This window comes from Parasteatoda tepidariorum, chromosome 10, assembly GCF_982258835.1.
Source record: "Parasteatoda tepidariorum strain Cologne lab strain chromosome 10, Ptep-v5.0, whole genome shotgun sequence".
In the NCBI taxonomy this organism is placed as follows: domain Eukaryota; kingdom Metazoa; phylum Arthropoda; class Arachnida; order Araneae; family Theridiidae; genus Parasteatoda; species Parasteatoda tepidariorum.
The window spans coordinates 27,582,650-27,595,411 of NC_141764.1; the positions used below are offsets into that span (position 1 = coordinate 27,582,650).

The window sequence follows — 12,762 nt, forward strand, 5'->3', positions numbered from 1 at the left end:
ATTTGAGCTCACTACACAGTGAAAAAAAATTGGTAAAAATTACACTACATGAATATGGTGAAATTTTTCCAGCTTTATGGGAATACCAAGTACGATAATTTTTAGCGTAGTGCTTTGGTAATGACTTTTGGTAAAATTACAAATAAAATATGCTTTTATTATTATATTGGTAGGTAGTTAATTTTGGTTAAATTACTTTCTGAAAAGTAATTACTGCGAAAGAAACCATAATTTCTAACAGTTCTAATATAATTTGAGGTAATGCAAAAATGTTCAGTTAAGAAGTAAGCTATAAGCCAATGCCTACCTACCTTTAAAACTACAAAAATATGCCTAGTTCTGAAATATACATATACCTGAAAACACTGATTTAGATAAATAACTTAACTGTTAAATAGCTGACTGTCCCAACATAAAACAGAAGCGTGGAGGTAGTGAATTTAAATGTTGCCATAACTCCTGGGTTCATATCCTGGACAAGGCATGGGTGTTCCTTCATTCTCTGTACTATCTGTTCCTACTGTGGGAGCAACGTAGACCCATTTAATATGAGGCTCTTAATATGGGGGTTAGATTAGTTTATCAGCTCAGTGGATTGAAAAAAAAAGATGGTAGTTCCTTTTGGTGGCTTATAATCAGATTTCAAATGGAATGTTATCTCAGAAACTTTGTAATTTTAGCGTTCTCTAGTTTAGAAGATGATAAACTTTCTTCCGAATACTATGCCCCTCCACATACAAAATGAGGCAACTATGCAGCAGCAAGAAAATTTTCATATATCATTTATAAAGAGATAGTAAAGATTTCTACGAAAAAAAAATTTGGGGGTATGATTTCTTTAAATAGAAAAAGTTTATCTGTACCGTTGGGCTACGCGATAAATTCCACTACGCGACAAATTCTATTACATAAACTCTCTATTCAAAATTATGCCGTAATTTTTTTCTCCAAAAACAGAGATTAAAAGAGATAGCTCCCTTAATATTTTGATACTTTTTTCTAATTATAAGAAATTATTAACTAGAAGAGAGTCGAAAAAAGAACAATAATATTAATTTAGTAAAAAATTTCTTAAATTTTAAGGTAGGTAATGAAGTTTCGTTTCAATAAAAAAAAGTACCCTTCATGCGTAGGGGAGAGTGGGGTCAATTGTAACGTTTTTTACTTAACTATTTTTAACTAACAAAAATCCAATATATTATTAGTATTAATTGACAGACGAGTAAAGTAGACTATCCTCTACTAGAAAAAAAAATAAATATCTTATTTTAAATGTTATTATTTTAGTTATTAAAAATTTTTGACAGTCGTGCACTTGTTACAATTGTCCCCACTTACAGGGTCAATTGTAACAGTTCATAAATTCAACTAAAACATAGTTAATTATGCATATTATCATAGTTGTGATAGATTTTTTTATTGATCAAAATAGTAGTGATATTTTAGGAGTAAAAATAATAATGAGCAGAGACCTAAAGGGTTAAACTTTTAACTTTAAGGGGCTAAAAATTTTAATTTATGCTGTGAAAGGTGACAAATAAAATAATGCACATGCAACATAATATAAATGATATAGGAAACTATTGGTGGTTCTTTAAGAGTTAAGTAATGGTTTGTTACTTATTTTCAGCTGTTGCAATCGTCTCTTTACTTATAGTTACAATCGTCCCCAAGACGCGATTTGTTAAAAACAATGCTAGTTAATTAACAAAACTAATCTTTTTTTTTTAAATGTTAATTAAGATGTCCACTTGCATATTCGGTTAATAATTTTTATTTGTTTAAACAAAATTACTTTGTTACACTATAATATTCTAATACCAAAAAAAAAATACTTACGTAGCGTGAAAATATGTTTTGTGATGTAACTCGTTCAAAAGTACATAAAAATGGTTGCCAGCAGGGGTGTACATGTAGGGGTGTAAATACACCTTGTGCGCCACCTAGGAACCAAATCTAGAACCCGACACTCGAAAGTTTTGCTCTGTTACAATCGTGCCCAGTTACAATTGACCCCACTCTCCCCTACTAAAGAGTACTAGAAAGTACCCTCCAAATATAACTTAGACATTCTAATTGAAATAAAACATAAGCATAGTAGTTCAAGAAATTATTTATTAGATTAAAACACTTTATGCAGATCTGGATCCTTTCTAATTCCAATAAGCTCATTAACGTATCACATAAGCTCCATCAAAAACAATAACATATCCAGTTCACAACAGAACACATTCTTTAATCCTTCTCTGTAATTATCAAGGGTTCTCCAGCAATTGATGAGTATTAAATTTATGAGAAAATACAAACAAAATTCAAAAAGTTTATGTATATATATATTCCTCAGTTCATCACTTTATGAATAGTTTTGGCACAGATTTCTGTACCTGAAAAAATAAGATTTGGTTGTTTAATTTGTTTCATCAGAAATCCCTTGTTTCTTAAGAAATGTTAAAAGAGTCAATTTATATTAAAATTAATAAAGGAAATAAGAAAAAATTTAGTTAATAAATATACATTTTGTAGGTAGTAGGCTCAATAATTTTGATACCAAAAGGTAAAATTACTTGTTAAGAGAAAAAAAAATAGGTTTTCTCACATTTGATCCAATAATAATCTTTTCGTACTAACTGAGTACAGTATGATTTGCTGTCCATCGCTTTGATTCTTCGTATTGACAACTTTCATACGCCTTCCCTGAAAGTCAATCAAAAGGTACTATTTAAAGTTCAAAAATTGAAATTCTTTTAGTTGCATTTAAAGTACTAATAACTCATTATAATAAGTACCGGGTATACCAAAAATTAAAAAATTTTTAAGAAATCGATTAAGAAAAATGAAAGTTTTCATGCATTCTCTTTGGCACGCATTATTCTTTACAAAATTCGAAATCGCATTCAAAATTCAATTTTCTACAGTAGATTAACTTAAAAATTCTTCAATTGGCATGACAGTCCTTTGTGGGCCAGAGCCTTCCCTACAACTTTCCTCCGTTCTGCTGTTTTCTTTACGATTGTTCTCCACAGTTAGTAATTCTTAGGGTTTTGAAATCCTCTTCCACACAGTCAAGCTATCTGATCTCAGGCCTACCTCTAACTCCAGTTTCCATTCGTTTTTAATTGAAGATCTTAAACGTCAAGTAAGAAGGATCCATTCGAATAACTTTAAGATTAATTAATTGAAAAACAATTAACTTTGAGAATAGATAAGAAAAATTTCTGGTTTCTTAAGCACAATGCTGCAAGGCATATATTTCTATTTCCTCCTATGTTTCTTCAATTTTTTTATTCAATATGTTGGTCATTTTTTGATATACAGCAAAAATATTTATTTATGAATAATTTTTAAACACCTGCTCCATTTTTAATGGATGACTTTACCAAATATTAATGGAAAAATAATTTAATTCTTCAATTGCCTTCAATTTCTTTTAAAATAAGGTTTGTTTCGAAATGATTGGACTAATCAAACAAAATATAACAAACCATTAACATATTTACACAATTCTTTTTCTAGTGCCCTTATACTAGCCAGTACTGATTTCCACAAACAGTTTTATTACCAAAATATTTAATAAAGTTTGAAATATTTAGATTTTTATCTATTTCGCACCGACAATTATAAGAAAGATTTGCCCCCCCCCCCCGAAAAAAAAAAATCTCGCCTAAAAGTTACAGTAAATAATATTATTTTTTAACCAGTTAACTTTCAAGGCATTGATAAACTATGGTGAAATACGTTTTTTTATCAAGTGCTTCATAAAAAGCTTAATCAAATACAATATCTAAAAGAATCTGAACTGGAAAAAAATTACTATAAGAACGGAGATCGGAATATTCATTTATTTCGATTTATTCAAAGAAAGAATCATATATCATTTTCTTCTCTCTATAAACTCATTCACAAAAATAATAAAAATACAAACGAAAGAGATAAAAAAAAAACGAAAAATAAGTGTATACAGACGAAATGCAACAGAAAATTGGTTTGGTATTATTTTTGTTGGGTGGCTTCAAATAGAGACGAAATAAAAACGATGGTTTGTCAAAGACAGTCTTGTTGCCAAAATGTGATCTATAAAAATTGCTTTCTAAGCGTGTGACAGTTCATTTGAAAGACTCAAATGAAATGATTGATGCTGGGTAAACTCTATAGAATGGAGGTTTTTCGGTTAACTTTTTTTGTATTGTTTTTTATAAGATTTTTTTCATGAATTCATTAACTTTCTATCTGTTTTGACATATTTTGTGATGGATTTGTATTTTGTTCAATTGCGTGGTTGGTGTTAAAATATTGATTTAGTCGCAAATTATAAAATTGCTTTTAAATGTGTTAGAACCGTAATTTATTCGCAATTCCGCAAATTCAATTTATTGGCAATTTAAGAAGTGTTATTTGTTATGTATATGTTACCGTTGAAGAGCATAATTCAGTTATTTCATCGAATAACTAGATATTTCATGAAATAACTAGAAATGTCAAAGCATGTAACAGATGAAAAATTTTATACTTTGCATAGACATTCTATGAAATTCTTAATGATAGACCGTAACAGTAAAAAATAAACAATTTCAAAGTTATTTTGCAAACTAATTGATCATGAATAGTTAATATCTTTAGAAAAATACATTTTATACCTACTGTGGATGATTAATTGATAAATAGTCCGTAACAGTAAGAAATAAACAATTTCAAAGTTATTCTGCAAACTAATTGATCATGAATAGCTAATATCTTTAGAAAAATACATTTTATGCCTACTGTGGATGATTAATTGATAAATAGTCCGTAACAGTAAAAAATAAACAATTTCAAAGTTATTTTGCAATCTAATTGATCATGAATAGCTATTATCTTTCAAAAAATACATTTTATACTTATTGTGGATGATTAATTGATAAATAATAAGGTAAATCATATGATATTATTTATCATTGCTCAGATTGATAACTACGTTTTAGAGCAACGGAATAAAGTCTCACATGGCATTGCAAAGCAGCGATAAGCGATTCAAAGCTGACTAAAAGCAGCTAACATTGCTTCGAAATACTTTCGAGTGCTGCATTATATAATTTAACGATCAGAAAATCGCTATTCTATTGAGTACCTAGTTAAATCTTGTAATTTTATAGACTTTAACTGATTTGACTAGTTATTTTGTAGAATACCTAGCTATTCTATGAAATAACGGATTTCACACTTTAACTGTAACATATGTATAATAAAAATAGTGATAATATATAACTTAATTTAATAAACTTTAACTGATTTGACTAGTTATTTTGTAGAATACCTAGCTATTCTATGAAATAACGGATTTCACACTTTAACTGTAACATATGTATAATAAAAATAGTGATAATACACTATTTTTATATTACTCAGAGCTGATATTGAAAAAATTCTTAATGTTGAAAAGCAATCTTTGCTTCATTTTTTCTTACACTTTCAATTTATAAATGAGTTAAATACATTTTTCATTATTGCATTTATATTTTTTTTTCCACCAAATTTTAAAAAAATAAATCAATACGTTTTTACACATGCGCACAAGGCACTAAAAAAATTTCCATAAATTATTGTCACGACTATCAAATACGACTATCAACCAAGACAACCATTGTCATATACTTACAAATTGAAAATGTTTAATATATTTAAAAATGCAATTGATGCATCTGCAAAAGTTATTTAAAAATAATTATTTCCTTGAGATAAATTTGAAAAAAAAAATAGCTTTTGTATACATGATTTCATATTTGAAATGCTAAATAATTCTTAAATTAATAATTATGAGTATATCAACCAAATCTAAATATTTTACTACTTTATTTATTTTAAACTGATGTTTTATTAATTGCAGAATGTTATAGAAATTTAAACGCGAAAACATGGATTTTTTATGCAGGAGTAAAAATTAATAAAAAAATTAGTTTGCAAAATTTGTCTTCGTTTGAATCTTACCTTCTTTTCAGAGCATTAGTTTTTTTAAATAAATTTTTACTCTCCCTCCGAAGTAACATTAAATTTCTATAGTTGAAACCCCCGCAATTATATGATTATTTTAAAATTATTGTACTTAAAAGAAAGAGTATAAACATTTTGACTTTAATTGCTAAAGTCAAAGAATCATAATCACTTCATTTTTAATGCCGTGTGAAAATAAATAGTTGATATGCCAAAGAATTCGCATTAGATTTCTACAGTTATGACATCCATAATGATATGACTATTGCCAATTCATTGTACTTACAAAAAAAGTCAGACTGCATTGAGGCAAAATTTCGGAAAATAATTCTGTTTTAAAGAATAATTCTTCTGCTTCATGAGCAAAAAGCAGCGAAAAAACAGTGTAAAAATTTTGTCTTTGATTGTTGCAGTCATCAATTCATAATCACTTCATTTTTATTGCAGTGTGAAAATGACTAATTGCTTTCACAAAGAATTTGAACCGAACAGATATAACATTATTGACAATTCTCTATGCTTACGAAAACAAGAAAAAAATCATAATTATTTCTTGGCAACATTTTTGACGAATAATTCAAAGATAATTTTAGGAATTTCTTTCCGTTACTACGTATACAAGAGTTTAGTAAAAGTTTTTTTTTCTGCATTTATACTAAATTTGCAACAATTGCAGCTAACTAATGGTTTTATACTTAATAAAAATCTTTCCTAAAAGCCGTAAAGTGTTTAGATTAGTTAGCATTATGATTGACTTTGCTTTTAAGCATTATAATTGATTGGGGATTTAGTTTTGCTTATTAAAAGTTTAGTTACGATTAGCACCATCTAAATTGTTCACGCTTCATTACTTTAAAAGAAATTGAAAAAAAAGTTTCATCTCATCAGAGTAGATCCTGAAAGTAGTTTATATTCAGATTCCTGATTATTTGATTCTGATGATGATCTTATTCATTATAAGACTAAACATCTCAAATTTACTAAAATGATACTTTAACACGATCTTCCACTTAGCTCTTCATTTACGGAATGTTACAAAACTGTATACATTAAGTATTTTGACGCTAATGTGATGTGAAGCATTATTTTTCTAGACCGTGAGAGAAAATGGTGCTGCAACACTTAATTCAATTTGGTAAAATATTTTATACGTTGTTAGAGTAGCTAAAGTAATAATAAAACATCAAATATAGAATGTAGACGGAGGTCGAGGTATTTTTTTCGGATAAGTAACTTGTTTGGTTTTACTTTTTAATTTATAAAGTTTATACGTTTTTTTCTCCTTTATTCAACAAATTACTTTATTAAATTCTATTATTTTATTTTTTACCATTCTTTCTATAGTTGACAACAAATTTGCATTTGTGAGCTTTGTTTGCAACTTTTTTTCAAGAACAAACATTAATTCCGTGATGCCACAATTGGCATTACATATTAATTTCCTATCCTTTAAAATATCTTTAATTACTTAAGCTTTTTCATTAATAGAGCTATATATTTAAAATAAATCAAAGACTTAAGCTTTTAAAACGAACCTAAAATATGTATTCCTTTTTTTTTGTATAGATCAATGTAACGGATACTTTTTATTTCATTACTAACGCAGACTTATTAATTCACTGTCGCACCTAATCGAAAACAAAAATCTATTTATAGCTTTGTAATTCTAAATTTCTAACCGAAAATATGTTTCAGTTGCATGGTTGTAATAATTCTCATAAATTTGTTCGCGACTCGTGATCGCCAAGGTATTTTTTTAAACCCAATATTGATATGCGGGGTTGGCTTTGTATTGGCTATGTTATATTTTAATGAATCGCCAACTTTGGATCTCCTACCCTTGTTTCTCCTGTGTCCGTTAGGAATAATTGTATTCACTTTTAATTTCTAATTTGTAGCGACTGGGAGTGCCCTTTCGGGCCTCCGCATTCTCAATTTCTAACAGTCAGAAATGATATTCTGGCTGCATGATCTCTTGATGTGAGAGTATTCTGATTTGATCCCTGTAGGGGATTTCCTTTTTTCTGGATGTTGAAAATGGCCGTTATCTATCATACCAATTCTGCTTAATAAACAAATTTTCACTAAACGATTTAGATTTATTTCCTGGAGATGATCATCTTACCACAACCATAATTTTGGATGTATTTTTGTACGGCTAAGTAAAATCCATGATGAATTTTCCTATACTATCACGAATGGCCATCATCCCCACCAAAAATTCCGTGGTGATTAATGTTTGTAGACTGCAATGTAAACAATTCCAGAACTAATTGTGTTATTAAGTACCGGCACTTTGGATGTCTCACATGTAAAACCTATTTTACCGTAAACTAATATACAGTAGATTTTCACTAACATTTATTAAATTGTAGTGATTGAGTGATTTTACGGTAATTATATGTGTAAAAATGATAGTATATTAGGCTTTTCACTGTAATTTCATTCGGAACTTTTTGCATCTTATAATTATTCTAGAATGCTGAGTTTCAAAGTTGCGGTAAGGCGAGCAATATTTAAGGAGAATGTTTTTTTATAGGGTTTTGAAATAGGGTTTAGACAAATTTCTGGAGGTAGAAAATTAAGAAAGGAGTGGATCTTCTTACTATCATTCAAATTACTTTTAAATATTTGTTTACTTACATAGCCTATCGCATTCTGTTTCAGATTCTCTAGCCTCATCTCTGAATATTCTATCATCAGAAGCATGGACGGCATAAACAATATCTTCTGTTTCAGATTCTGTGCTAGAATTTCTGAGTGGATCATAACATATTAAATATACGCTTTGAAATAAAAAAATAGAAATGCACATCATATTTAAACGAGAATAGATATAAGGAATTAAAAATTTATTATATTTATGAATTGATAGTATGCAAGAAATTGAAATACTATATGAATGCAACAAAACGTTGCTGAGGAAGGTGGAACTGAAAAAATGAAGGAATGTTGGATTATTGGAGCTAATGGAAGAGATTAAGACGAATTTTATCTTAAAAAAACTTTCAAATTTCTACTAGCAAACAAGCAGGTTTTAAGGCTTTCAGTTTTATCTCCTACGGCAGTAATTTGCTGAATTTCGATAGTATCTGATTAATTTTAATGAAAATATCAATTTCCTACCCTAGGTTGATTGATTTTATTTTTGACAAGAATTTAAAAAAAATATATAAAGGCCGTTACTTATGTAGCTCCTCGTGTTTGTTAAAGATAAGTTATAATTTTTTTTTCATTAGAAAGTGAGAAAAAGATGGATATTATGTTGAAAATTGTATATTCAACAGAACCTCTAGTATCTGAAACTCTTTTATCTGAATACTGAAGTTGATACCGACGCGTTTTTAATGTATAAAATATTGCTAATGGATTTAAAAGGAAACATTTTTATACCTTGTCGTCAAAATCCAGTACATTAAATGAGAATAATACCTCAAGTTCTTTAGTTTAACTTTTAAATTTACGAAATTTACAAGCAATTTAATATTGCTCGATTCCTAAATATTTATAAATATTCAATTGAATGCAATATTCAATTCATAAATATCCAATTCACTGCAATAGACTACGATGACTTGGACGTCTATTCCAATTTGATAACACAACAATAAAAAAGTTCACTTTTACTAACCCCATAAGAAATAAAAAGAGGGGAAAGACAACCAATTAGGTGGGTTTACTCGGTGAAGAAGTGAGTCGATGCAAAAAGATTAAAAATCGATGTCACCTCTATTATCCGAATGTCCAGTCTATCCGAATTAAGTCAAGTGCTAATTATTTTGGATATCTTAGTTCCACCGTATTCCCTGTCATTAAAGAAAATATGAAAGAAAATATATGAAGGAAGAGATAAAAAAATAGTGATAAAAAAATGAAGAATGTATGACATGCATGTGGTAGCGCAGGAAGTGATTTTTTAACATAATAAATGTTAAGTCATCAGATAAATAAGAAGTTAAGAAACTACTGTGAGCATGCTAATTAAATCTGACACATTAATTAATCATTAAAGCCAGGAACCAATTACAATTGATGCAGTCTGCGTTTGCAAGTGTTATGGTTCACCACTTTACCCTTTCTATTAAATGAACCATAGATGAAGTTTAATTTGCTATTCCATAGACGGAAAGTTATTTTTACGCTCATAAAAAGGCCCGAACTAATACGTTTTTCCCAATATAGCGACCAAAATTTCGTTTAACTTTTTACATATTCCTAGAGCATTACTTCACAGACAGATGTTAAAAATTTTAGAATTTTCAAAACAAACATTAAACCGTTGACAACGAATTGATGGCAGCAACAGACTTCAGAATATGATTGAAACCATTATTTCTTTTGATGTCACTATGCAAATAAACGAGAAATATCTGGAATTCTTTAAGAATGCAGACAGAGGGACAGGTCAAGAGGCATTTATATTTATTCAATGCAGTCTTATGCATAATCTACGGTAAAAAAGACGATGGTAATATCGATTACTCCACATAATGGAACTAAAGACACACATTCATCTTTGTGTGGAAAGTGAAGTTTCCTGTATGCATTCACAACCTCTGCGAATCAATTTACAAGAGGTAAAATAATTTCGAATAAGTTTCTTTGTTTGTAAAAAATAATCACTCTCTTTCGTACAGAATTATAAGACAGAATTTAATCAAGCTTCAGCACGGGCTACCATAGACAAGAAATTTGACCTTTTAGTTGTCCAAACGTAATGACATCTTTTGTAATTTTTAATTCCCAGCTTAATGGCCCGCACGTAGTAACATCTTTCTTATTTCCTCCTTTGCGCAGTTCTCTTATCTCTTTATGTTCGTTAAGTGGGACTACTAAACAGATTCGTGCTGAGGTTTTTTCTTTTTTATGATATGCTGGTCCATCTCGGAGATAAAACGTGGTACTTACATTCTTCGTTATTTTAATTTTGCTTAGACTCAGCAGGTCTCAACACGTATGTTATTTACCGAAAATAGCTACTTATAACCAATTCAATATCATATGCTCAGAACAGAAATTTAAAAAAATGAAGGAAGTTGATATCGTAAAAATGTTTGTTATCGAAAAAAGAATTATTTATTTATTATGAGTAAATATACGATATGGTTTTGTGTACTTACGGTGCAGTGAACCTTGCGTTACAACACCCCTTTTCATTTTGACTTATATCAGGACATATATTAGGGTCGTTATATCAAGACCCGGCTGCATTTGTATATTTGACTTAACTCACCTTCTCACAAAAAAATATTGAACTATATTTTGGGAAGATGATTCATAAAGCAACTTTGCTTAAGAATTAAATTTCCGTATGGACCGGCAGGTTTTGGGCTCTGTCCATGCCACTTTTGCAAACCCATTTTTTTTGCATAATCCCATTTATGGAACCGAGATTTCACGAGTTTGCAACTCTCTTATATAAGCTTACATAGACAGTATCACAAAACCACTTACTGCATCCGAACTCTTTTAATGTTCATTCACCAAACCATATTTATTCACAGTTGTTTTGACTGTCAACCGAAAGTGTTCGTGCAAAAAAATTCGAGACCTAATGTGCCAAGGACATGTTGATTAGCAAAGCATTGCCTTCGATAATATTTTGAATTTAGGGAAATATAGATGTAAAATAGCGATAAATACTTAGTTACAATTTAGTGTTTATTACCCAAGTCAAAATTATTGATGGACCAAAATAATCTTGGTGGTAACCATCAATAATTCCATCATTAACCATTATATTTTTGATGATAACCAACATAAGTAACCAATACTTGCATGTGGGAATTCGAACTGATTTATGATGGTCCAACATAAAAAAACCAAAATTGTTCTGATGGTATATTCCTGAAACCCAACAAGAAACCATCATCGAAATGTATAGTTGGAACCATCATTGATTGTTGGTCCATGACAATCAAACTTCTCTTGATGGTTAACCATCATAGTATTAAAGTAGCATTTTCAATTATGGAAAGAGGGAAAGTTTGTTGGCATATCAAAAACGATGAACGCATAATGGAAAATGTTGGATGATGGTGACAATCAAATGATGTTGGATCATCATAAATCGCACTGAAATCTACATAAACCATCAAAATAACCATCATGGAAATGTATAGTTGGAACCATCATTGATTGTTGGTCCATGGCAATCAAACTTCTCTTGATGGTTGATCATCATAGTATTAAAGTAGCATTTTCCATGATGGAATGATGGAAAGTTTGCTGACATATAAAAAACAATGAACGTATAATGGAAAATGTTGGATGATGGTGACAATCAAATGATATTGGACCATCATAAATCGCACTGAAACCTACATAAACCATCAAAATAACCATCATGGAAATGTATAGTTGGAACCATCATTGATTGTTGGTCCATGACAATCAAATTTCTCTTGATGGTTAACCATCATAGTATTAAAGTAGCATTTTCCATTATGGAATGATGGAAAGTTTGTTGGCATATCAAAAACGATGAACGTATAATGGAAAATGTTGGATGATGGTGACAATCAAATGATTTTGGACCATCATAATCCAACATAAACCATCAAAATGTTTTGATGGGACAATCAAGAATTTTGAATTGGGTGAAAAAGCTCATTAATTTTAAATTTCACTTAAATTCTTATTTTGTAGTAATTTTTAATAAAAAGTATTAAAGAATATACTTTATACTTATTATAAAGTAAATTCTTCAATATACTTTATATATACTTTATACTATACTTTATTGGCGCAATATTAAATACTACATAATCTACAATAGTTTCAAGTAGATATGAAAAT

General features: G+C 29.2%; 1 protein-coding gene across 1 annotated transcript in view; it reads right to left on the reverse strand.

The window, feature by feature from the left end:
* Window positions 1-2,097: 2,097 nt before the first annotated feature.
* LOC107446015 (cell adhesion molecule Dscam1) overlaps window positions 2,098-12,762 on the reverse strand; it is a 195,532-nt gene continuing 184,867 nt past the window's right edge. The window contains exons 25-27 of the mRNA XM_043052767.3: window positions 8,608-8,720; window positions 2,597-2,694; window positions 2,098-2,384 (exon numbers count right to left, since the gene is read on the reverse strand). Of these exons, the coding sequence (XP_042908701.3) occupies window positions 2,624-2,694; window positions 8,608-8,720 (184 nt within the window). The 3' untranslated portion in view covers window positions 2,098-2,384; window positions 2,597-2,623. The remainder of the gene's footprint in view (window positions 2,385-2,596; window positions 2,695-8,607; window positions 8,721-12,762) is intronic.